This window comes from Dipodomys ordii, unplaced genomic scaffold, assembly GCF_000151885.1.
Source record: "Dipodomys ordii isolate 6190 unplaced genomic scaffold, Dord_2.0 Scaffold33, whole genome shotgun sequence".
NCBI lineage: Eukaryota > Metazoa > Chordata > Mammalia > Rodentia > Heteromyidae > Dipodomys > Dipodomys ordii.
This window is the reverse complement of record NW_012267249.1, coordinates 11,295,470-11,322,621: the sequence shown is the minus strand read 5'-3', so window position 1 is coordinate 11,322,621 and position 27,152 is coordinate 11,295,470. Positions and strand designations below refer to the sequence as shown.

The window sequence follows — 27,152 nt, the reverse complement described above, 5'->3', positions numbered from 1 at the left end:
GTTATAACTAATTTACAAACAGGGAAAATACAAGCATTTGTTTTAAAAGTTGATTATAGAAAGAAGAGAAATCAGAATAGTGCTAGGAACATTTCCTAGACAGGAAATATAATATTCTTGTTTTTGTTTACTAATGGTGTGTTAAATCACTCATCAGTGGTTACTTTTACAATTTAGTTTTCTCAGTACTGAGGCTTGAACTGAGGCCCTTGCCTGCTGCTCTGGTGCTCTACCACTTGAGTCACAATACCAGTTCTGTCTTTTTATCTGGTTACTTAGAGATAATGGTTTGGAGGATTTGTCTGTATAAGTTGTCTTTAATCTATGATGCTCAGATCTTAGTTTCCTGAGATGCAAGCATTATATATCTGAGACACCAGCACTTGTCCACTTTCATAAAATAATAATAGTAATAATAATAATAACAACAACCCATAGAGCCTGGCTACTATCACAAAATTACTAAAGACAATACTGTTCTTACTATCCCATATACAACTTTGAAGATTATTTTACTTGGTATTACATGGTTTGGATGTATCGATGTCTTCCAAATAGTATTGCTAGGAACTTTACCCACAATGCAGCAGTTTTGCACGCTCTAAGGAGAGTAGTTTGAATCATAATGTCTCCACTTTATGGATTGTTTCTAGCAGAAAAAAAATCTGAGTTTGCAAGTTACTCTCTTGCTTTCTTTGGTGTTACGTCTTTGATCATATTATGATGCTGCGGGAAGGCCCTCAGCAGATATACCCACACAGACTTGGATTTCCCATCCTCCAGATGGCTAAGAAATACATCTATGTTCTTAATAAATTAACCAGTCTGTGTTGTTCTATTGTAGTATCATAAAAGGAACTGAGATAGACATCTACAGTTCTTACTTCAAACTCCAGAAACCAACTCTAAATTACTTAGAAAACAATGTAATTTCTTTGTTTGTTTAGAAAATTGAGGGAATTTATTCACAAAAAATTCAGAAATCAGCATTCATGATAACTGGATTTGGAGAATTAGCTACAATGGGAGGTAAAACAAAGCCAAAACTCTGCCAAGGAAATATTGTGTTCGTGTTTATTACTAACATCCTTTTGTTATCCTTGTGCTTTTAGATTATTTTCTAAAACTTATAAAGCCAGAGAGGATGTACTTAATTGACAAAAGCTAGGTTATATGGTAACGCATTAGATTTTTTAAGAAAATGAGATAGAAGAATTTCTGTTCTCTTTAAGACATGCAACGGAGACAACATTATATTAATATAAGTAGCCAAATTGAAATGATTTTTAGATGCTGTGGTGCTATGCAGCTATACTAACTGTAAATTAAATTCATTTCCTTGTCAATAAATTATATTATCAGAATAGACAAGAATGTTAGTAGGATCTCTAAGATATTTCTCTTAGTAAGAATTTTTTTATTGTAGGTTAATTTAAAATTAAGTTTGTATAATGTTATAGTTTTTATCTGGAATCTCCCCCAAAGACTTGAGTGTTGGAAGCCCGGTTTCAGTTGGTGGTGTTACGGAGAGGTGTTGGATACACTAGGAGGTTAGCCTAGTAGGATGAAGTCTATAAGTAGGGGTGGGTCTTTGAAGAGGACTTGGAGCTACTTGCCTCTTCCCCTTGCTCTTTGCTTACTGATCAGCATAAATTTAGCAGCCCTCCCCACTGCATATACTCCAGACACCAGTGTTCCATGTCTCCTTAGGCCCAAAGCAATGATGTCAATTGATCATGAACTGAAATCTCTGAAATTTTGTGACAAAATAAATCTTTTATCCTTTGTGAATTTTATCAAGTATTTTTTAAAAAAATAGATTAATTTTAAATGATAAGTTTCTAAATTATTATTTTATCGCTACTATAAAAGTGATATACAGGGGATTACATGAGTCAGGTAATGAGTGCATTTCCCTTTGCACATTATCTTCCCTTCCCTTACTCTCTCTCAATCCCTTTGTTCTGTTTCACTTTCATCAGTGTCTAGTGAGCTCAACTACTGCATTTTCACCTCTTTTCCATAGAGCTCAGTACCATCCCTCCCAAAGATATACATATGAATCAAATTTTTTTCTATCTCTATTTCTTCTTTTCTCTATCTGATTCTTTCTGCCTCTGATTCTGTCTCTCTGTATCTCTCTTTCGGGCTCTAATTTTGTCTCTCTGATTTGTTCCATGATTCTCTTTCCCTCTCTCTCTCTGCTTTTGTCCAGCCATCTCTTCTTATCTCTCTTACTCTCAATTATTTGTATTTCATTCTTATCCAAATATCTGTAAGGAAAAATTCAGAAAATTTTGTGTATGTATTCATATAAGTATTTATCAGTGAAAAGTGAAAGAGAAATGGCCCTGTAGATAAAGTCTGATGAATCCTGGGCATGAGAAAGTAGGATTTCTACAGTTTTAAAGAGTGGTAAAAATAAATCATATGGAAAATAGGTATATCACAAAGTCTAAAATATTTACTGTTTTCCTTTCTGCAGAAGCAGTGTGTTGATACTTGAAGTAGATGTTAAAATTAAGATAAGGAGAAAATTTTTAACTTAATTGAATTTATTATGCAATAGATAATAATTCATGCTGATTTTTGTTATACATAATTAAAGGTCCTTGGGTTGAATTTGAGGATTGCTTAATGCTATGTTCAAGAAAGCTAAAAATTGATATAAAAAGATAACATAAAATCCTACTTAGTTAAAAAAAAACTAGTTCAAAGATTTTTAAAGAGGTATCATTAATGTTGGAGGTTAGAAAACCAAGTTACAAGGGAATAAAATGAACAAATCTCCATGTTTATATAAAAGACAAATGTTTATATATAAAGAAAGGAAAAGACAAAAGTGAATTAATGTGTAGTGTTTATTAACATATAAGAAAAGAATAGTAAAGGTGGGAAATTAGTGTGCATACTTGTTTTAAAAATAATAAACATATACATATGTATGTGCCCATGCCCATTGATTTCAAATATATGCAAATAATTTCCCATTTTTACTACTGTTTTTCTTATACATTGGTCAACACTACAATACATTAACTTCTGTCTTTTCCCTTGTTTATATATAAATGTTTCTATTTTTAGTACTATTAAATATTTTAATAACACAATTTTTGAATCATACAGACTATGTAAGCTCTCCTTTTATTGGATATTATATTGTTTCTATTTTCTCTAAATTAAAAAGTATATATGGAAAGTCCTTAAATATGCATATTATGTTTACTTATTATTATGCCTTTAGAAAATGTTCATAGAATTTCATTGCCAAGCCAATAGATGCACAGAATTATGTTTTGATAGTTGTTTTACTATACTAGTAGTTGTAATTTATACTATTTATTATTATCATGAACACATTATTTTTTTCTATTTTTGTTTTCCTGCTAGTAATAATACTACTGTTAGCACATTTAATATAATAAGATCTTATGAAAAAATTGTTTACAATTTATTCATACTCTCTAGATTAGACATATTTTCTCCTCATTGAATGTACTTGGGATTGAACCCATGGTTGTGGCATGTGCTAGACAAATGCTAAACTTGAACCATATACTTACCCTTTTATTTGTATTTTATTTTTAAGATAGACTCTCTTTAGCTTTACTGAGGCTGGCTTTGAACTTTCAGTCTTCCTGCCTTTGTCTTCTTTTTTTAAAAATAAGTTTTTTACTGTGAAAATAATGTATAGAGGGGTTACAATCACATGAGCAAGGTAATGAGTACATTTCTTATCAAGCATTGTTGCCTCCTCTGTTTATCCCTTACCATCCCTTCCCTCACATCTCCACAACTACACTCCCTCCTCTTACCTCCCCCCTGAATTGTAACATTTGTTTTTCAACATAGCGTCTTGTACATTTCATTGTTGCAATGGATCAACCTATATAATATATCACCCTGCACCAGAATCAACTCCAAATGGATCAAACACCTCGGAGTCAAATCAGATACCCTGAAAGCATTACAGGACAGAATAGGAGAAACTGTAGGTCTCCTTGGAACAAGCTGAAATTTTCTTAATAGAAACAAAACAAATCAAAGAAAGGTTGGACAAATGAGATTGCATGAAGTTGCAGAGCTTCTGCATGGCAAAGGACATAGCTAACAAGATTAATAGAAAGCCCATGAATTGGGAGATCTTCACTAGCCACACAACGGACAAGGCTCTCATATCTAAAATATACTTGGAACTCAAAAAATTAAATCCCCCAGCAACAAATCCTCAAAGAAACAACTGCCCAATAAATAATTGGGCTAAAGACTTAAAGAGAAACTTCTCTGAAGAGGAACTAAGAATGGCCCAATAGACACATGAAGAAATGCTCAACCTCTGTAGCCATAAAAGAAGTGCAAATCAAAACATTGAGATGCCACCTCACCCAGTTAGAATGGCTATAATCAAGAACTTTAATAACAACAGATGCTGGAGGAGATGTGGACAGAAGGGAACTTACTGCATTGTTGGTGGGAGTGTAAACTTGTTCAACTACTTTGGAAAGTAGTATGGAGGTTCTTCAAAAGACTCCACATAGAGCTCCCTTATGACCCAGCAATCCCACTTTTGGGTATTTACCCGAATGATCACAAAGAAGACCATACTAAAGCTACATGCCTTTGTCTTATGATTAGCAAGAATTATATGTCCCACAATGCCTATATTTAGACCCTCATTATTAATTAATGTCATAGACTAAGTCACATTTATTAGGGTTTTTGTTGAAAACTAATATTTGCAATTGTATTAATACATACACTTTTTTTTTTTTTTTGGTCAGTCATGGGGCTTGAACGCTGGGCCTGGGCGCTATCCCTCAGCTCTTCAGCTCAAGGCGAGCACTCTACCACTTGAGCCACAGCCCCACTTCTGGTTTTCTGGTGGTTTATTGGAGATAGGAGTATCATGTTTTTTCCTGCCAGGGCTGGCTTTGAACCATGATCCTCAGATCTCAGCCTCCTGAGTAGCTAGGATTACAGGCGTGAGCCACTAGCGTCCGGCTTCATACACATATTTTATATCAGTATTTTTACTTGCAATTACTATCAATGATCAATGTTACCTGGAAAATTAAAATATTTTACATTGTTTTGGGTTAAAATTATACTTAAAAGTATTTCAGATTAAATGTCTTAATGATGATTTTTACTGATTGTAATGATTATTTTTTCAATATTTTGATATCTTTCTTTGTTTTACAATGGAACAGAACTGAAAGATTCCACTAGATTATAACTAGTCACTTTCTGTTAGAAACAAATAAAACTAAACATTAAATACAGAGCAGGATAGCTGTGCTCTCTAAAATTAATGACATTTGAATTATGGATCCTTTTGTTTTCTATACTTATGTATTTTAATAATTTATTAATGATAAATTACCAAAAACATTAATACTTACATAATGGCTTCAGCATTTTCATTAATATCTAAATTTAAAGCTCTTTGCAGATAATATCTGGTAGTTATTCTGAAAGCATGCTGAACGCATTTCTTTCTTATTGAATAAATATTGTGAATGTGAATGTTAAATGTTGATGTTCAGTCCCATTTTTTTTGTAGAACTTAAAAAATTAACTATAAACTACAAAGCCCAAATTTTAATGTATAATACTTTTTATTACTTATAGTACTGGTATGTTCAATTTTAAACGTAATGATTTATCTAAAAATGTACTGTGTTTCTAACTCACATAGAGAAAAATTTTGTTTGTTTTTTTTCCCCTAAAATACCTGAAGTTACTTCCTGGCTCTTTTTAAAAAAATTATTTATTTATTATTGTGAAAATACTGTACAGAGGGGTTACAATTACATGAGAAAGATAATGAGTACATTTTTTATCAAGCATTGTAGCCTCCTCCTTTGTTTCTCCTTCCCATCCCATCCTTCCCCCGTCCCCCCACCCAACCCTCCTCCCCCCTACCAAAGTTGTAAAGTTCGTTTTTCTGCTATATCGACTTGTATGTCTCATTGTTGCAATGGGTCCACCTGTATCCCTACAAATTATACCAACATCAAACAGTCAAAGTAGGGGTTATACCTTGGGGGAGGGACATACAAAGTAAGAAAGACATAATCTTATAAATGTGTTAGAAACCATTGCATAAAAGAAAAAAAACATTTGACTTCCTGGCTCTTGACAGGCTCAGTGATACACATTGGAATGGATGAATTTGTCTTTATTTTACAAAATCCCAGTTCTTTATGAATCCCTGTTTCGGTTTTCTAATCTTCAAATTTCAAGCTAGAATAGGATTCTTTAATGTATTAGTTCATTTTTCCAGCATTTTGAAGAGTCAGAATGAAGCTCTATTACTTTAATCTCAGTGGGCAAGGGCAAGAGCCCCAGCTAAAGGGCGGAGTTGCAAAGTTTTTTTCTCCTTTCCTCCCCTTCAAATGTCCCTACTTCCTGATGTGAGGGAAAAGTCTATCTTCTAGACTGTATCTATTTTGTTTTTTGAAGCTGAACTGTGTTTTAGTTTATTATCAATGTGACTTCATTTTAGATAAGGTTAGAATTTGTATTTTGGACTTTTTGATTGAGGCACATCCTGATTTTTATAGGATTAATTTTCTCTTTTACATGGTACATTTTTAAAATCTCAAGATTTGTTTTTCCTCATAATTTTAATTTTAGTGATTTTGTTTTATCTGATTTTATAGAATGTTCTAATTTATTTTAATATATGTTACAAAGTTTAGTGTTTGTTTTATTTTTCTGTAGGCATGTTTCAGATTCCTTTAACAATCTGATGAAATTTATGGGTATTAATTGTAATGTGAACTTTACATTCATGTTCACTCTCAGCTTTAGTTCATACTTTTTGCCTAATATGCAATAATGTAACTAATGATGTAATTAATATTTACATATAATAGCCTCTTCTTGTCCTCCCAATTCTGCCTCCTATTTAATCCTAAAGCAAATGTCTGCACAGGGAAAATAGGTTGAAATGCATACTTTTCTTTTTCCCATGGTGTGTTCTTGCCACATGGTTTAAAAATTCCTTTCTCTGATTTCTATCATTACTTGTTTCTTTGGTATGTTGGGAAAATGGCTGGACCTAACATATGGAACCTGTGTTTGGAATCAGGCCTGAAAGTTCCATTACATCTCTGGAACATGTTGCTGAGATTGGGTGTGAGTAATACACATGCTGTTATTTTCTTGAATAGATACAATAGAATTCACCAAAGTCCTTTGAAAGAGGACTCCTTTAGTCTATAGTTTGTACCTGCTCAAAGTGGAACTGTGTCCTGTGGAATTCAGTGGAAGAAGAAAGGGAAGGAAGATGATGTAAATGTCAGAGATTCCCACTGCTTTTTAGTGAGACTTAGATATCTCTGGGATAATCTTTATTCGTATTACACTTGAAAGTGAGTGTAAAACACTGCTTTACATGCTTGATTGGACCAGACTTTCTTCACGAGTTTACTTTCCTGTGACTTGGGAAAAATGTACCATGTGGGCTGATGTCAATGTCTTTGGATATGACAAACCAAGCCTGAATGACTTTGTAAAGTTGAGCTCACCCTTGAGAAGCAAGGAAATGTCTTTTACTGCATACAAATTAATTTGTAGGTCAACAATAAAAATATTTTCAATGAGGGCTGGGAAGGTGGCTCAGTGGTAGAGCGCTTGCCTTGTATGCATGAGGCCCTGGGTACGATTCCTCAGCATCACATAAGCAAAAAGATAAAAGCTGGAGGTGGAGCTGTGGCTCAAGTGGTAGAGTGCTAGCCTTGAGCTGAAGAGCTGAGGGACATCATCCCGGCCCAGAGTTCAGGCCCCACGACCGGACCCCCCCAAAAATATTTTCAATGATATGGGCATTATTTGTATTATTAGGTCCTCAGAGATCTGGAGGGGCAAAGTTTGAGCCAGGTTGAATAGAAAAGTTCATGAGACTCCATCTCCAAATTAACCACCAAACAGGGCTAGAGGCATGGATTCAAGTGGTAGTGTGTCATTTGAGTAAGCAAGCCAAATGAGTTTGAGGGCATGAATCCAAATGCAATACCACCACAAAAAACAAAACAAAATGAAAACTCAACGCCAAATTAAAGCAGTTAAGAATCAAGAGAATAATTTTATTTGAATATTTTGCTTTACTTCTATGTAAATACTAATTGTCACAATAAATTTTCTTATATTTTAATTTAATTTCCTTCATTTTAATTCAAATGTTCTTTTGTCAGATAGAATGAAAGTTACTGTTTTGGGTAAGATGTTTTCATGATATAGGTGTGACTTATTTTGATGGCATCTTTAAAAAGGTGCTAAAGACTTCTTGTTATATTTATAATATCCTTCTGTATCAGTTTAATCAATCATACAGTTCTTTGTTCTAGTGATTTGTTACTATAATGGGTTTTCAAAGGTAATTAGAGCATTATAATTCTGTTTATATTGATGTATTCTATTCATTAAATTTAGAATTTTTGCATCTGTATTTAAAGGTTAAAGTAGCCTATCTAGTTATTTTTCTAGTTCAGTGCTTAGCATATTTTGCAAGAGAGGGCATCTCTCATTTGGTTATTTTATTAGACAGGAAGGCATTCAGTATTTTTCCACTAAATATGATGGTAGTTTGTGGATGTAATTCATTACGTAATATTTTGGTGACACTGAGTTAGATAAATGTTATTGCTACTTATTCTATTTATTTCATTTTATTTTCTATGGCTTATGTTCTGTTAGACATTTGTACTACATCACAAATATTGCATACAAATACAGTTATTATTTAGATAGAGAAATTCCCATAGAAAAAGTAAGAGCTATTTCTTCATTAGAAAATAAAAAATAAGACTTCATAGTGATTATCTTATATTCCTATAACTTAGTCAGGTATGAGTTTGGAATTGTTTGTGTTTTCATTGCAGGATTCATTTATCAGAACTTACTAATCCTTCAATAAATACTAATGAACAAACCTTAATATTTCTATAATGTTACATATTCCTTAGTATTATATAATAATGTAAAATAATTATTTTTAACACACAATAAATTAATATGTACTTGTCCCATGTTTTACAAAAACTAATGATATATTTTTCTTTCCCTGTATATTCAGAACTTCATTGTTATTTAAAAAACATCAGGGAAAAGTTTCTAAGGCATATGAAGGAAAATGGTTTTATAGAACCAGAGGATATCAAGAAAAAATCTTTGAAGATATCATTAGGAAAGGTGAAGCTAATATAAGAGGAAGTATTACACCCTGGAAATCTGTAAGCATAATTAATTTATTACTTTGAACTAATTTTTATTATAATATTGGAGTTATAATTTATGTAACATTTGTAAGAATTTCTTCAGTCTCTCTTGTTCTGCTTTAGAAATTTCTGGATGTCAGAAAAGTCACAATCATTAGTACATGAATACAGAGTTCATTTGTAAACTCCCACATCAAGTAGTAATAGTGATATAAACTTCTTAGCTTTATATTTAATTCATTAAAGTATATAGTATAATGTTCACTCAGTATTTTTTAACAAGTCACAAGTTGCTTTGAGGACTCAATGGACGTGCTAGTTTGCTTGTGGATTATAATCTGTCCTTTACAACATTTTAAGACAGGTATTTTTACTTAATTTTTAGGCATAAGGCAACTAAGTAGTTAACTTGATTTACTTGCCAAAGGTTAACAATTTAACTGATAGAACCAGCTTTTATTCAGAGTTTGTGCTTGTTATATGTTTAGTGTTTTAGTTTGACTGGATATTAAATGATAGCATCAATGATGACTTGGCTTTATAGTAGAAATCACTGTAACTTTTATAATTTCTAAAGTACGGTATTTGTTATGTACTCCTTCATATGTGGGCTGGTTCCTCAGTAGCCTGAACGACACATGTTGCAAGGGCTTTGGCATGATTTGAGGTATTACAAAAGGTCGGGACCAAATCTAGCTTCAATGAAAAGATGAACCCATATTCTGGAAATGTTTTCATATCCTCAAATCTCAGAAGGTTATCACTGGAAAAGAAGAAGGAGAAGGGGAAGGGGAAGAGGAAGAAGAGAAGGAGGAGGAGGAAGAAGAAGAGGAAGAAGAAGAAAAGGAGAAGGAGGAGAAGAAGAAAAAGGAGGAGGAAGATGAGGAAGAGGAGGAGGAGGAGGAGCAAGGGGAGGGGGAAGAGGAGAGGAAAAACAAGAAGAAGGAGGTGGAGGAGGAGGAGGAAGCAGCAAAATATCCTATTTATTTTCCTGTTCAGTATTCAGTGCCAACTCTACTAATCTGTACTAAAGTGTACAGTTTGTACTGAACTACATAATTTATATGAAATACGGAATTTCATTTGACTGTGTAAAATAAAAAAATCTATAATAAAAATAGTTGGTACCAAAGAGTCCTAAGCAAGCCTAGGATCTGGAGAAAAATAAAAGTTTTAGATAAAGCCACAGATGTGGCTTTTAATATTTGGTGACATAATATGTGATGTGTGAACAGTAGAAAGAATCCAATAAGCAAAAATTCAAGGTTAATAAATGAAATAGTCGACATCTGAACCTTCTCTTATTTTGGGATTAAAATTTCTTGATCTGAGAATCTTAAATTTTCTCATAATTTATAGTCATATAAAGTAAATAACCCAGAGACTTTTTTCAAGATGCATTCACTGAGAAAATGCCATGGTGAAAACCCAGATACCCAGATAAACATGCTACTTATGTATCAAAGATCAATTGTAGCCCAGGACAAGTGGCTGTAATCCTAGCTACATTGGAGGCTGAGATTGGAGGATGGAGGCTCAAAGCCAAGGAAAGAAGGAAAGAAAGAAACAGGAATTAGGAAAGAAGGAAAGAAAGAAACAAGGAAGAGAGAAAGAAAGAAAGAGAAAGAAAGGAAGAAAGAAAGAAAAAAAGGAAGAAAGAAGGAAGGAAGGGAGGAAGGAGGGATGGAAGGAAGAAAGAAAAGCATCTGTAATAAAAGTGATGTCCAGGAACTGCTTCAACCTAATAGAAAAACAGAACAAGTCTAAATGTAGTCTTTGTTTTTATTTTTTTGACTGTCTAACTACTAGGGTCATGCTGTATTCTCTTTCTTAGAACTTTGATGATTTTTATATCGAAATTTCATACCCTTTCTCTTATGGAGAGAATGATTGGTATTGCCAAGTATTAACAAAAACAGAAAAGCGGAGAGTAGTGCAACTTCCCTGGAAGGGATAACTTACCAGAAATCACTTGTAACTAAATGCTCATATTGGGTACTCATTTGTGGCATTGTATAAACCCAGTAAACAGCTGACATAACCAGATGTGACTTTCATTTCCATTAAAATAATATTTTTAGACCTGCTTATTTGATTTCACTCAAGAAAATTTTTGTATTGTTTGGCTTCCAAAGATTACTTTTTCTTTTATTTATTTATTTTTTATTGTGAAAATACTGTACAGAGGAGTTACAATTACATGGGCAAGATAATGAGTACATTTCTTATCAAGCATTGTAACCTCCTCCTTTGTTTCCCCTCCCCATCCCTTCCCATCCTCCCCTCCCCCCGCCCCCCCACCGAATCCCCCCCCCAAGGAAAGTTGTAAAGTTCGTTTTCGACATAATGACTTGTACTTCTTGTACTTCTCATTGTTGCAATGGGTCCACCTGTATCCCTATTTAAACGATTTGTTTTTCCCCTTCCCCTCCACAAGTTACACTGACATCAAATACAGTGAAAGCAGGGATTATACTGTGGGGGAGGGACATACAAAGCAACAAAGAAATAATCTTATAAATGTGTTAGAAACAATCGCATGAAAGACAAAAAACATTTGAATACATATGTTAGGGTTCATTTCCCTAACATCACCTTATCTGACCTTTTCTGCTTGACTCAGACATATACTAGATATTGCAAATAAGGGAAACCATGGAACTTATGTTTCTTTGGGCCTGGCTTACTTCAAGGGTCTCATATCTAAAATATACTTGGAATTCAAAAAATTAAATCTCCGGGGTGGGAAGGTGGCTCAGTGGTAGAGCACTTACTTTGCATGCTCAAGGCCCTGGGTTCGATTCCTTAGCACCACATAAGCAAAAAGAAAAAAGCTGGAAGTGGCGCTGTGGCTCAAGTGGTAGAGCGCTAGCTTTGAGCTGAAGAGCTGAGGGACAGTGCCCAGGCCCAGAGTTCAGGCCCCATGACCGGATCCAAAAAAAAAAAAAATTAAATCTCCCAATAACAAATCCTCAAAGAAACAACTGCCCAATAAATAAGTGGGCTAAAGACTTAAAGAGAAACTTCTCTGAAGAGGAAAGAAGGATGACCAATAGACACATGAAGAAATGCTCAACCTCCCTAGCCATAAAAGAAATGCAAATCAAAACAACATTGAGATACCACCTCACTCCAGTTAGAATGGCTAAAATCAAGAACTCTAATAACAACAGATGCTAGAGGGGATGTGGACAGAAGGGAACCTTACTGCATTGTTGGTAGGAGTGTAAACTTGTTCAACCACTTTGGAAAGTAGTATGGAGGTTCCTCAAAAGACTCCACATAGAACTCCCCTATGACCCAGCAATCCCACTTTTGGGCATTTACCCAAATGTGTACAAACAAGACCAAACTAAAGCTACCAGCACTATTATGTTTTTTGCAGCATTATTTACTATAGGTAAGATATGGAACCCAGATGCCCCTTAGTAGATGAATGGATCAAGAAAATGTGGTATAAATACACAATGGAATTCTGTTCCTCCATCAGAAAGAATGACATTGCCCCATTTGTTAGGAAATGGAAAGGCAAAGATTATTTTTTTCTATAAATAAGACTGATAGAATTATATACATGACATGTTGCCATTTTTGTTAAGTTGAACAAAATGCTCTCAAATATAAATATTCTCCACTAATTATTGTTAAATATGTATTTTCCTAAAGGTTACACATTAATATTTGCCTTTTAAAAATTGTTGAATAGTGTTTAATATGTTTAGTGTTTAATAGGTGGATGGGTTCATTTCTGTATCTTCTAGTCTGTTGCATTAGTTTCTGAGACTGTTTTTGTCATGTGTACATTTTTAACATAACTGATTTTAAAATAATGTGTCTCTCCCTTCCTTCCTTCCTGCCTTCTGTCTGCTGGTCTGCCTGCCTACCTGCCTTGCTGCCTTCCTGCCTTCTTGCCTTCCTGCCTCCCTCCATCCATCCCTCCCTTCCTTTCATTTTCTCTCCATCTCTCTCATTCTTTTTATTTAAGAAAGTAAATTTTAAAACAATAAACAGTCATGAGCATAGCTCAAATGATTTGCAGGTTTGTGGCTATTAGGTAAGCAGGAAGCCATAAACCTGAGGTAGTCTTGTCTAGGACAAGCAGAAAAGGTCAAAAGCTATGTACATATGAACATACAAGATAATGCTAGGTGATACATTTGCTTTTATAAACTTGAGGAACTATACCTATTTTAACAAGGGTTCTTCCATATATACACAAAATATATTATAGCATATTAGGATGATAATAGTTCTAAAGGTAATAAACTTTATGTGATTTTCAACCGTTCTAGTGACAAACTTTAGGTGACGTTGAATATTTATTTTTTTATGCTGGCATTGGGGTCTGAACTTAGGGCCTGGGTACTGTTCCTTAGCCTATTTGTGTAAAGGCTGAAACTCTACCACCAGAACCATGCCTCTACTTCTTGCTTTGTTGCTGGCTAATAGGAGACCAAAGTTGCACACACTTTTCCTGTCCAAGTTGGCAGTTCCAAGATCTCAGCTTCCTAAATAGCTAGGATCACAGGCATGAACCACCAGTGCCTGACGATTTTGCTTTCTTTTGAACAATTCCTAGTCTCTTTTAAAAACTAAATATCATGTTCTATTTAAAAAATAATGATGGCTTTTATTCTGGGCAAAAGTATTTTGCCTACATTTTTAACCTACATTTTTATTAAATGAATGTAGAAATACTACCTTTAGGAAATTTTCCTTCATGTCTTAGGCCACATTTTATTTAATTAATTTTATTTTTAGAGCAATTTCAGTTTCGCAGACAAGTGTAAAGGAAAAGTAAGATATAGAGAGTTCTCATATATTCTCCCTACACATTTTTACTTTTGTACCTTTTTAGTTTTATTCTTTCCCCAGTGTGGTCATGTACTACACAGTGGTACATTTGTTAAAATTAAGAAACCTCCAGTGAAACATCATTATCACACAAAGTCCAAAGTTCACACTGGGATCAGTCTTGATGCTGTACCTTTTTTTTTCTATACATGTGTAATAATGTGAGCTCACTATTGTAGTACCATAGAGTTTTTCACTGTCCTAAAAATCCTTTGTACTTTGCCTTTTCATCCTTGTCTCTACACATTCTCTGACAGTCCGTAATCTTTTTATGGTTTTTCAGTTTTGTCTTTTCTAGAATGTCATTAGAAGCACACAATTCACAGCCTTATTAAGTGGCTTCTATCACTTAGTAAATATGCATTGAGTTCTCTCTCTTTTTTTATGGATTGATGGCTCATTTTAAAAGTATCAAATAATATTTATTGTCTGGAAATTAATTCATTCACCTACTAAAAGACTTCTTGGCTGCTTTCCAGAATTGACAGTGAATTCACCTACAATATTATCCATGTGTATGTTTCGTGGAGACATATGTTTTCAAGTGTATGCTTTGTGTGGATATAGTTTTTTACTTAATTTGGATAAATACCAAGAAATATGTACTATTGTCAGATTATATGGTAAGAATGGGTTTCATTTTGTAAGAACTAAGCAGGCTTCTGAAGTGTCCATACTGTTTGTATTCTTACCAGAAATAAGTAGGGCTCACAATGCTATGCATCCTTACCAGCTTTTGGTATTCTCAGGGTTTCCCAGAGTTCAGTCATTCAATAGATAGAGTCATTACCTCACTATGACTATAGTTTATCCTTCCTTTGTTGATATATAGGGCTGAAAATCTTCCCATGTGCATATTGGTATATTTTTGCTAGTGAGATATTTCTCTGTCTCTGTGTCTGTCTCTCTCTCCCTCTCTCTCTTAGAGAAAGATAATTTGTAACCTGAACTGTGTAAGTTAAAGCTAGGGAAAGGTTTGCCATTTTCAGAACATCCACACTGCACAGTTTAGGATGACACAGGCTGTATAGATGTTTATTCCCTGGATTTGTATAGGACATATCTGGTGTGTCAGATTGAGACTGTATAATTTACACATCTAATAACTCACTATACTTCATTGTTCTTGATATTTTGTATATATTTTAAAGACCGACAAATGTGGAGAGAATAATTCCAGAATGCTATAATCCAAGAAACGTAATTATTGGATACTTTTTGTCTTCCTTTTCATCTTGCTTAATAGTAGTGATATTATAAAAATATTGTGAAGAAGTGATCCTATCTTATGTTTAGAATTGCTCTCCTACTTTAATATATGGAAGGTTGAAAAAAACAAACCTGATGTGTATTTCAAGTTTTTAATATTGATTTGTTTTTGGTACTATTGGGATTTGAATATAGGCCCTTATACTTACCAGGCAGGCACCATAACATTTAAACAAACACTCCTCCAGATTTTTTTCTTTGTATATCTATGTACCTCATTTTCTTGATCCACTTATTCAGTGTAGGTCATCTGGGCTTTTTCCACAAACTGACTATCATGAAATAATGCAACAATGAACATGGATGCATATTTGTGTTTATTATATCCTGACTAACAATATTCTGGACATGCCAGGCATCAGTGGCTCACACCACTAATCCTAGCTCCTCAAAAGTCTGAGATCTGAGGATTGAAGTTCAAAGCCAGTCTGGGCAGGAAAGTCTGTGAGACACTTATCTCCAATTAACCACCAACCCCCCCCCCCAAAAAAAAAGTTAGCGCTGTGGCTCAATGGTAGAGTGCCTTGAGCACAGATACTCAGGGACAGTGCCCAGGCCTAAGTCCATGCCCTAGGATTGAAAAAGAAAAAACAAATTCTGGATAGATGCTAATGGTGGTTTTGCTGGGTGATAGGGTAGCTCTGTATTTAGTGTTTTTTTTGTTTTGTTTTGTTTTTGTCGGTCATGGCACTTGAACTCTGGCTCTGAGCGCTATCCCTTCTTAGCTCTTCAGCTCAAGGCTAGCGCTCTACCACTTGAGCCAAGGAGCCACTTCCGGTTTTCTGAGTAGTTTATTGGAAATAAGAGTCTCATGGAGTTTCCTGCCGGGCTGGCTTTGAAATGCGACCCTCAGATCTCAGCCTCCTGAGTTGCTAGGATTATACAGGCATGAGCCACCAGCACCCAGCTATGTTTAGTGTTCTTGAAGAAACTCAGAACTGCCTTCAGAGAGGTTGCAATAGTTGACGTTTCCACCAACAGTGTAATAGAGTTTCCTTTTCCCTGTATCCCTGCCAGCATTTGTTGGTGAATGCTAATCTTACTGGAGTGAAGTGAAATCTTCACATTGTTTTGATTTACATTGTGTTTTTCGCCAAGGATATTAGTATTTCTTTGTGTTTACTAAACATTCTTATTCATCTTCTGAGAAGTCTCTATTGAGCTCCTTTGTCCATTTTTTAATTGAGTGATCAATTTGGGGGGGGTAGGATTAAGTTTATTGAGTTTGTATATTCTGGATATGGATAGTAGGCTCTTGTCAGATATGTAACTAGTAAATATTTTTTCCCCAATCTCTAGGCTGCCTTTTTAGCTTAGTAATTATGACCTTCTCTGTGCAGAAACATTTTAGTTTGATGCAATCGCATTTGTTGAGTCTCTCTTCAATTTGCTGAGCCTTGACCTCTACTCAGAAAGTTCTTGCCTATGTCAATAAGTTCTAATATTTCTTGTGACTCCTTTCTGTAATAGTTTCAAAGCTTCAGATCTGATGTTGATTTTTTTTGAGTTGATATTAGTGCAAAATGACAGAGTAGGTCCCAGTTTTCTACATATGGATATTTTGATTTTTCAATACCATTTGTTGAAAAAGCTGTCCCTCAGCTCTGCAGCTCAAGGAGAGCACTCTAGCCCTTGAGCTACAGCACCACTTCTGGTTTTCTGGTGGTTTATTGGAGATAAGATTTTTTCACGGACTTTCCTGCCTGGGATGGCTTTTAACAGCGATCCTCAGATCTCAGCCTGCTGAGTAGCTAGGATTACAGGCTTGAGCCACTGGCGGTGTGAACCTCTGGTGCCCAGCTGAAAAGACTGTCCTTTTCCAACTCTCTCTCTCTCTCTCTCACACACACACACACACACGTTTTTTTGTCAAATATCAGATGACTGAATATATATATATATATATATATATATATATGTTATTTTTGCGTCCTCCAGTCTATTTTATTATTCTTCTAGCCTGTATTTTTTGTTGTTGTTGTTGCAAATATATAGGTGTTTTGTTTTTAAAATTATTATTGCTCTATAGTAAAATTTGAGGTCTGGATTTGTAATACCTACATCATTGCATTGCTTTATTTTGCTTTGGCTATTCAGGGTTTTTGTTGTTTCAAATGATTTTTTGATTCTTTTTTCTACCTCAATGAAGGATGCCATTGGGATTTTGATTGTTATTGAATTGAATTTGTATCTTGCTTTTGGCAGTATGAACATTTGCACAATATTCTGAAGATCCACGAACACGGGAGTTCTATTTAGTATGATATTGGCTATATATTTGTTGTAGATAACCTTTATTATGTTGAGGTATGTTCTTCCATTCCTAACTTCGCCAGACACTTTCATCATAAAAGGATGTTGGATTTTGCTTTTCCTGCATTTATTGAGATAATACAGTGATGCTTGTCCTTGATTGTGTTACTGTGATGTGTTATGTTTATTGATTTACCTATATTGAACCAGTCTTGCATCTTTAGGATGAAACTCACTTGATCATAGTGAATGAGCTTTTGATTAACTGTAGAATTAGGTCAGCAAAGTATTCTGTGAATGAGATTCTATGATCATTAAAGTGATCAGTTTATAGAAGTGATTGGTTGATAGTTCTCTTTTTCAATTGGGTCTGTGCCTGGTTTGGGGGTGAGTGTAATGCTGATTTGGTTATGATCCTTTGCTATCAATTTTTAGCTGTTTTTTAAAGGTCTCACAGAATTCAGGTGTGAATCCATCAAAACATAGACTTTTCTTCTTTGGAGATTTCATTACTTATTTGATTGATTGCTTTTATGAATCAGTTTGAGCAATTTATATTTGCATGGTTCAGCTTTCATAGCTCATCTACTTCTAAAAAATGTACCCATTTCCTCTAGATTTTCCAACTTATTTATTTATATTTTAAATGAATTCCTCATAATCATTTGGGTTTCTTTGATATTTATTGCATTGTTTACTATTTTTCTCTAGTTTTGTAGATATGTGTTTTTCTCTCACTTTTACTTTGTAAAATTTATTAGGGTATTTGTCAATCTTATTAATTTTTATAAGGAGTCAGCTAGACCTGATTTTTACTTTCTACCTAGTAGTTTTTGAGTTTTTTGGTCCTAATTTTAGTTGCATCATGAGGTTATTTCCTTGAGCAATTTTTCTTCTTGTTTATGTATGTGCTTACTGCTATGAACTCTGGTAAGATGTACTTTCTTTCTCCTTGGTTTGCAGAAATGTTTTTACTTTTCCCTTTTCTTCTTCAGTCATCTAGCTGTAACTCAGCAATCTGTTAGTCTTCATGCACTTGAAAATTTTCTGTAGTATCTTTCCTGTTGAATTCTAATTTAATTCCATGTTCAGATAGAATATAGGGAATTGTTTTAATTTTTTTTGTTTACATTTATATATATGATCTATTTTGGAAAAAGCTTCAATGAGTTATTGAGAAGAGCATGTACTGTGTAGTTACTGGGGGAAATACTCTATAGATGTCTATTAATCTGTTTGGGTTATGATGTCACTTAATTCTGAAATTTCTTTGCTAATCTGTTCAGTTTACCTGTCTTTTGGTGAGAATAGGTGGTACAATACCTCATTATTATTGTGTTGGAGTATAAAAGGTCTTTGGCATCCAACTGTTTCTTTAATGTATTTGTATTAGATACATATATTTTGACCACCATAATTTCTTCGTCATTAATTATTCCTTTTGTTAAAATGAAGTGGCATTCTTTGTCTCTTCTGATTTTAGCCTGAAATCTATTTTATCAGATATCAGTATGGCTATTCCTGTCTCCTTGCATGATTTATTGGCTTGGGAAGTCTTTTTCCATTCTTCCACACAGAATTTGTGTTATCCTTGTACAGTAAGGTGTATTTTTTGAAGATCACAACAGGTTGGCTCCTGTTGTTTTTTTTTTTTAATTTTTTTATCCAGGCTGCTGTTCTTTATCTTTTTTTTTTTTTGGAGAGTTGAGCAATTGCTGTTTAACATTACTGTTCTGAAGTATACCATATTTCCTGATATTTTGTTGTTTTTATGGTGCTTGATTTTATCTTCTTTCTGTTATTAAACTAATCCTCTTAATAATGTTTATTTACTGATATTTTTCTGTGTTTTTGATTGTCTTCTGAAGCTAGAATTCCCTTGAGTATCATTTGCAGTGCTAGAATAGTAAACCTGGAAGATTTTTGTTTATCTATCAATTGTGAATGATAACTTCCCTGGGTAAGTTAGTCTGCTTTGATAATTGTACATCAGAGCTCGAGTTACATCTTTCTAGGCTTGTCTTGCCTTTTGAGTTTGTTCTAAAAAATTGTTCTTCAATTATTGTAATAGTTTTATCATTGTGAGTTCTCTATTTTTCCTACCTTCAATAATAATTCCTCATTTTGTGTCTCCAGTGTTTTCAAGATAATGTGTCTAACAGTGTTTCTACTCTGATTTTGTCTGCCTTAATCAGATAGGTAAAATATCTTTCTCAAGGTTAGGGATGTTTTCTGCTATTATTTTCTCAAGTATGTTCTCAATGACTTTATTTCCCCTTTGTCTATTCCTGTTGTATGTAGATTTAATCTTATTACAGAATTATTCAGTTTTTGTATGTCCCTTTTTATCTTCTGAGTGTTTTGTCAATATCTTTTGTACATTTGATGTAATTCCTCTGCTTTCTCTTGTTTGGATACAATATTTTTATTTATTTTGATCTATTGCCTACGCCTTAAAATATGTTTGTACTAGAGTTATTGAGCTCTTCATGCTTTCCATCTATGTTTTTGATTGAATGGTTTTATATTTATTTTATAAAAGTTGACTGATTTAAAGTACATTGTCAGATGTAATGTGAATGTAATGAATTCTCAAAATCAACTGAGGTTTTATATGTTCTTAGTTACAGAGTAAAGAACACATTACCCTATCAAGCAACATACTTACTAGATTCTTAACATTTCTTTTCAAATGAAAGGGAACTACAAATAATTTTCTATTATATAATATGTTAATAATTAAGTAGACTTTCAATTTCCAACTTTCAGCCAGTATAATTTAAAATACACATAATTATTTTAGCTTTCTTTGTTTTGTTTAGCTTTTGGTATTGTTTTTATAAGTTTTTGAATATCTGATTTTCCATCTCATCAACCATTACTCAATATTCCTTTACTGAGTATATTGCTTGGCCTTTCTTTTTTACTCTTAATTAAGTCTGTCCCTGTATCATTGTTGGTTTTTGAGGGTGACATATTGTCTTGTTTGTTTATGAATTTTGTAATTTTTTGCTGTAATTTAGACATCTGGTTTTAGAGTGTGTCACCTTTAGAGTCTTGAATATTTTTAGTTAGTGTTTCCTTGCAACTTTATTAAGATGAGGTGATGTTTAGATGATGTTATGTGTATTGAGAGGGAAGTCCCAATTGATAGGTAGTCAGTCTTTGTTCTTTAGAATCTTTGTGGAAATTTTTTTCTATTTTAGGAAAGCTTGTTTTTAAATTTTTTGTATATCATAAACCACTGTCATTTGTTACAATTAGGTTCAAAACATGAAGTGTTACTGCTCCTGTTCCAGTTTTACATGAATTTAGGGCTAACCAAATATCTTTGTTTTCAAGGAGTCCTTCTTTTACCAGATTAATGTAGTTCAGATATCAAGGGGGAATTCCTTTTGGGATAATTTAGTATGTTCTGTCAGAGGAAGAGAAATGAGGAGAGCCTTTGCAGGAGGAGTTAATGGGAAACTAGAGTGAGGTGCTCAGAATAGGGGAAAGTTCCCTAAAATTGTATTAAGCTGGAGTACTCTGAAGTTGAAATTGGGAGAAAAAAAATACATGCCCAACAGATAAACACAGGGCAGGCACCAATGATGATTAAGGGGGAGGAAAAAATTGAAAATGAAAAAGGAGAACAATCAACTAATTAGAAAAAACATAGAGATGCTGACTAATAGAGGTTTCAGAAGCAGGAACAAAAGAGAAAAAAATTTAGCACGCTAATTTGAGTAGCTAAAGTTACTGTAAGTATTTAGATGTTGAGGAATATTAGATAATGAGACAACAGTGATAAGAATGTTATACATAAGAAAGTTCACTAGTGTGTATAAGGGGGATATAAATGAGATAGAGCGACGGAGAAATATGAAATAGTATTTGACAAGATTAAGTGCTAGGAACAATAGTTCAAAGGTGATAGTTTCAGTGAGAAAAGTAGTAAAAAAAAAGAGAGGGGAAAAGTAGAAGGAAATATAAATGGAAAAGGGTGGGGATGGGGCACAGGAAATCTAGAATCAAATAAAAAGGGTTGATTAGTGAGATAAAGGTAAATTGTTCTTTCTCATGTATAGCAGGGGAAACCAGAGATAACTATGTACAACATGTAATACAGTTGAAGCCAAGTAGAATCAATAACTAATCAGGTATGTGGGAAGTGACACTGGTTCAAGTAATAGAGCACTAGCCTTGAGCACAAAGAAGCTCAAGGACAGTGCCTAAGCCCTGAGTTCAAGAACCATGAATGAAAAACAAAAAACAAAACAAAATACATGCAACAAATACAAACTAATGTTGGGTTTTGGTATTCTGAGAGGTTGGACCCTAAAGCAGTGAGATTGTAGTTTAAGCAAGAAAGCATAAATAGTTCTTGAATATTGTCATGTAACTTTTCAGATTCTACTATGATCAATATTTTCTTTGATATTTTAAGGTAATAATTAAAAATTAATATATTTCCGACTGAATTATATATTGCCTGTTGAAACAAATCTAACATTTTTGTTTTCATTTAGATGGTAAAGAGTCATTGGCTTCATAATTTAAAAGAACATTTCCTGTAATTATAAATTAGACTGTATGGCTTAATTTAAATACTTATCTTTTGAGCTGTTTGTCTCTAGACAGTAATTAATCTTATATTAGCTTCTTCTTTGTCCTATGCTTCAGGACAATTTAAGGATATACTAATAACATATCCTTTGATCATTAATTATGCTTAAATTTAATTTATTAAAAATTAATAATAACATCAAGTTCTTATGCATTCTTAGTATGTAAATATTTGTTATTTTTATGATGTCATTCAAGTTTTAAGAATTCCTGTGTCATTTTAGTAAGCCAACTTTATTTACTATAAATATAATTATTAAAACTCTTTCAATTAGATTATGTCATGCTTATTTTAAATTTATTTTCTCTTCCTTGTTTTCTACCTTATTTACTTTTGTTTTATTTTGTAGATATAATATTTGTACATATGGGAAACATTATGACAGCATCTTGATAGAAGTAATTCAGGACATAGATTTTCTTTGTTTTAATAAAAATTAGCTTCTCTAATTTAACTGCAGTGTTACTGTTCAGATTTATCCCTTTATATCTCTATCTGCTTCTAAGGCAATTATTTTATGTAAATGACGTGAAGAATATATGTAGGTTTATGGCAGGTTATTTTTTATTTTATTTTATTTTGCCTCCTTTTATCTAGAACAATGAAACATACATAGCAGGCACTCAAGAAATATTTATTTGGTATACTCTTGCATTTTAGAAAAGCATAATACAAAATATTTTTGAGGGGTTACAGCTTATATTTCATTTTAGTATATTTTTAAAAATTATTAGTTCACTGTTATGCTATGAAAATATCTCCTAGTAGACACTCTTTATCATTAAGGTCTTTTATATTGAGTAGGAAGAATAAAGGCTTCCTTGAAAGAAGATAGGTTGAACTTACTAAAGGCAAGACAAAATAATACATAATGTTATCAACTATATTAAAAAAAAACAATGTTTTTAACCTTTTCTATTTCACTGGAATTTAGAACCCCCTTTGAGAACACAGAAGGTAAAGGTTTAGTATTATAAACTGTAGTCATTATAATAAAACTCTTTTTTTCTGGGAATTCTATAAGCTGATAATATGAACAGAGTGAAAATAAATTGCATGTGTTTGTGTTATTGAGTACTAGATCTTTCCGGGTTACTGGATAAAATGAAAATGTTTGGTGGAATGTGTTCATTTGTTGCTTTTTTACTACTATTAGAAGTAGGATATTTGATATCAGAAGAACTCATCTCTGTAAGTCATTTTCCCATCAGCACTGAGGATAGTGATATTTCTTGAAAATACCAGTACATGTACACCATTAAGAATTTAGTAACAATCTTCATGTTTTAAAAAGTTGTATATATGTAAAAAGATATTTTCCTCATCTACTATATATGTATATATATGTACATATATATGTATATATACTCACTTCATAGGGAAAATGTTAGTGAACAATAAGCATGGAAAAATATTTTAAAATCATGCTTCTGTTTTGAAATTTAATTTTGAATCTAGTTGAAATGTTAAAATTCATATTTTAGATTGCTATTGTTTAGAGAACTATGATCATTAGAATTCATAACTTATTTAAAACAAATTTTGAGGTCACTGTCTTCATGACAAAATATAAGGTTTACAGTTTACCAATAACTTAATGGTAAACCTGAAGACTTGAACTGTATTTTTTTCCATTTTAAATCTTATCACTGTATTTTTCTTCAGGGTAGACAAAAGTTATGGGTCAATTTTCACTGAAGTAGGCTGGATGTATGTAGTCACCTTTCATCAGTGTCAAAAGGAATTGTGCACATCACTCCTTGGACAACAGGATGAAAGCCTGTCTCTGATTGGACACTAGGGAGATCAGCTGTATACACAGATAAGTGTAAAATTGAAAAGACAAATACACTTTGTAACTCATCCAAGGCAACATATTTAACAAATTGAAATGTGCATTAAAATGTTAATGAGATTATTTACTTCTTCACACAAGTAAATTAGTAACACCATGTAAATCAAATGGAATGTACCATCATAAATAAAATGCTTTGCAAAGACTACTAATGCAAAACTTTTTAATCTGCCTATCGCATTCTTATAAAAAAGATAATGAAATCGATAAAAGGATCATTCTTTACTATTACTTAGAATTAATTTGTATTTGCCTCAGGTAAATAAAATTGGCAATTTCGGTGTATTTCAATAGTGGATGAAGCCTTGAATGACAAAGATTTTTCTTTTATGATGATTCATCTATATATTAACTATCATCTATTATTGTAGAAAATTTCCACAATAAATTTAGTCAGCATGTCTTGGAGTCAGCATGACTGTGGAGTCACATGCTATTGCTCTGGCATTTACTTGAATAGTTTTCAAGATATTCCTCCTAAATATGGGTTTGGCTGACATTACTCACAAGGAAACCTAATAAAATGCACTAATTTTCTTGTATGTAAACTTTTAATTAATGAAGTATGCATAATGCTGAAATGCTGATTTCAATAGCTTAAAAATGAAAAAAGTTACTAATGATCATTTGTTGGTTTTGTCTTGGTCTTGAACTTTCATTTTAATTTTTTTTGTGCGAGGTTGGTGTTCTACCATTTAAGCTAGGCTTCCAGTCCAGTTTCATTTTCTGGTTAATTAGAGGTAGAATCTCATGGATTGTTATCCTGTCTATTTTCAAACTTCATTCTTCCCATCTCAATGTGCTAAGTAGTTTTGATTAGATGTGTGAGTCACCAAGTCCATATATATATATATATATATATATATATATATATGAATTTATTTTTAGCTGCTACACAAAAAGATAAAATTAAACTGGGCACTGATGATGATTCATGTCTGTAATCCAACCTTTTCAGAGGCTGAGACCTGTGGATGATAGTTGAAGCCAGCCAGGGCAGGAAAGTCAATGAAATTCTGATCTAAAACTACTCAGAAACGGCCAGAAGTAGCATTGTAGTTCAAGTGGTAGATCACTAGCTTTCAACAGAGGCAGCTCAGAAACAGCACCCAGGCCCTGATTTAGTCAGCATATCTTAGAAGAAAAACAAGATAAAGCTGTACATATTTAAGGCAAACATATGATACTTTGAAACATATACATATATTACACACACATTTTTTTCATTTCTCTGGGATAATCTTTATTTCATCATACATTTGTTACTAAAAATTGCCAACAATTCTTCAAATTTCTGTGGTGTCAATTATAATGTATCCTTTTTTATCCCTGATTTCATTTCAATCTTTAATTTTTTGGTTTGTGTAGAACTTTATGTATCTTTTCATTAATCTTTTATATTCGCTTTTTTAGGGATGATTTAGGCCAGTCTTTCCCTCGTGCCTTTTCCTGTGTGTGTGTGTGTGTGTGTGTGTGTGTGTGTGTGTGTGTGTGTGTGTGTGAGTGAGAGGGAGAGAGAGAGAGAGGGAGAGAAGGAGACAGAGACAGAGAGAGAGAGAGAGATGCTAAGTTCAGGCATGACAGTCTTTCACCTAGCAGTACTTGTTCTATGAAGTAGTTTGGTTTGTGTATAGCTGTTCAACTTGGCAGGTCTGTTTCGAAAATATCACCAGGAAATCTTAGCTCTCTCTCTCTGCCTCCAAGTAATTTTAAAGAAATTTTCCCAGTCACAGGAATGTGACTATCTATGAATAGTATTTTGGTTTATATTTCTGGTGTGATGGTAACTCTGTAGTTTATTGAGCTGTGATGAACATATGAACAGAAATTTGCACAGAGAATGTAGAACTTACAGTCTACACACTTGGAGTCAGTGATTGCAATTTACAGAATCCCAGTAGATAAATAATATGCAGCCATGTTTTAGTTCAGAATCATATTTATGTAGAGATCTGATGTAAGTTTATTGAGATGATATCCTTATGTAAAGCATAAACCCATCTTAGAGTCCAATTGAAAACTCCAAAATACTAGATTTGCTTCAGAAAATAATGGACTTTAGACATTAAATGTTCTGAAAATTAGAGAGCATAATTTTCTGTGATTCTTCTTTTTCCCATAACTTCTTAAAGTGGATATTTTTGAAAAATAGATTGGGTGTATACCTTTCCTCTGGCCACTTCTTGGATAGAAAGTGTCACATTTTCTTTATGTATCAATACCCCCTGTGTTTATCTAGGTCATCCTTTGTGAATTCTCTTTCCCTATCTTAGTAACATTATTCTTCCTAGTATTCTTTTATAAAATAAAGTAAAATTGAGATCAAATGCAAGGTAGTAGTGATTTTTCAAGTCAATAACTTCAAAAGCAATGTTTTAAAGAGTAACTGCTTCTTGTAAAACTTTATTTAAAGCCTTTTTCTTCTCTGAACTGGCACTTACTTTTTAAAATTAAGGCCCAAGTGCCACCCCACAATTTTACAGCTTTGAGAATAATTATGTTTATTTGAAATATATGGATATATTAACTTTCCTTACATTGACGGTTTTGCTGATGAATTTAATGAATATTACAGGTGAAAACAGTATAAGTATCAGTTTTTATTTAAATGAATAAGAAAAACTATTTTTACTTTGCATTATATTTTTAAAGTTATCCCCTGTGAGTATTATCTGGATAATCTAAAGTATTCAGATCAATACATTGAAACTAGAAAGCTGAGTTGGCCTGAAATAACAAATTGAAAACTAAACAGGATGTCTATCAGATGGCATATAGCTGGTGAGTTATTATGATCCGTGAGAGGTTTCTTGGATGATCCTTGAAACAAAGCCTCTTTTCAATATGTTATCCATCATTGGCTGGAGTACTTTTGCTCTATATAGATGGGAATTGTGGGTAGGACAAGAGAAGTTTTTCTAGGGCAGATTTACTTGGCCCAAGGCATTAGGCGGATTTACAGACCAAGTAACTTACAGACCCATGCTGTGGGAGTTAGGGACCTATTGCTCCAGGTTTTAAAAACTGAAGACTGTCTCTAGACACTCAGCTTGGAAGCTTATTGCTGTGGATTTTAATGATGAATAGT

The 27,152-nt window shown here is 33.3% G+C and overlaps 1 protein-coding gene across 1 annotated transcript in view; it reads left to right on the top strand.

Annotated features, from left to right (window-relative positions):
• Positions 1 to 27,152, top strand: part of Lrriq3 (leucine-rich repeats and IQ motif containing 3) — an 86,734-nt gene that overhangs the window by 30,861 nt on the left and 28,721 nt on the right. The window contains exon 5 of the mRNA XM_013016837.1: positions 9,083 to 9,239. Coding sequence (XP_012872291.1) covers positions 9,083 to 9,239 — 157 coding nt within the window. The remainder of the gene's footprint in view (positions 1 to 9,082; positions 9,240 to 27,152) is intronic.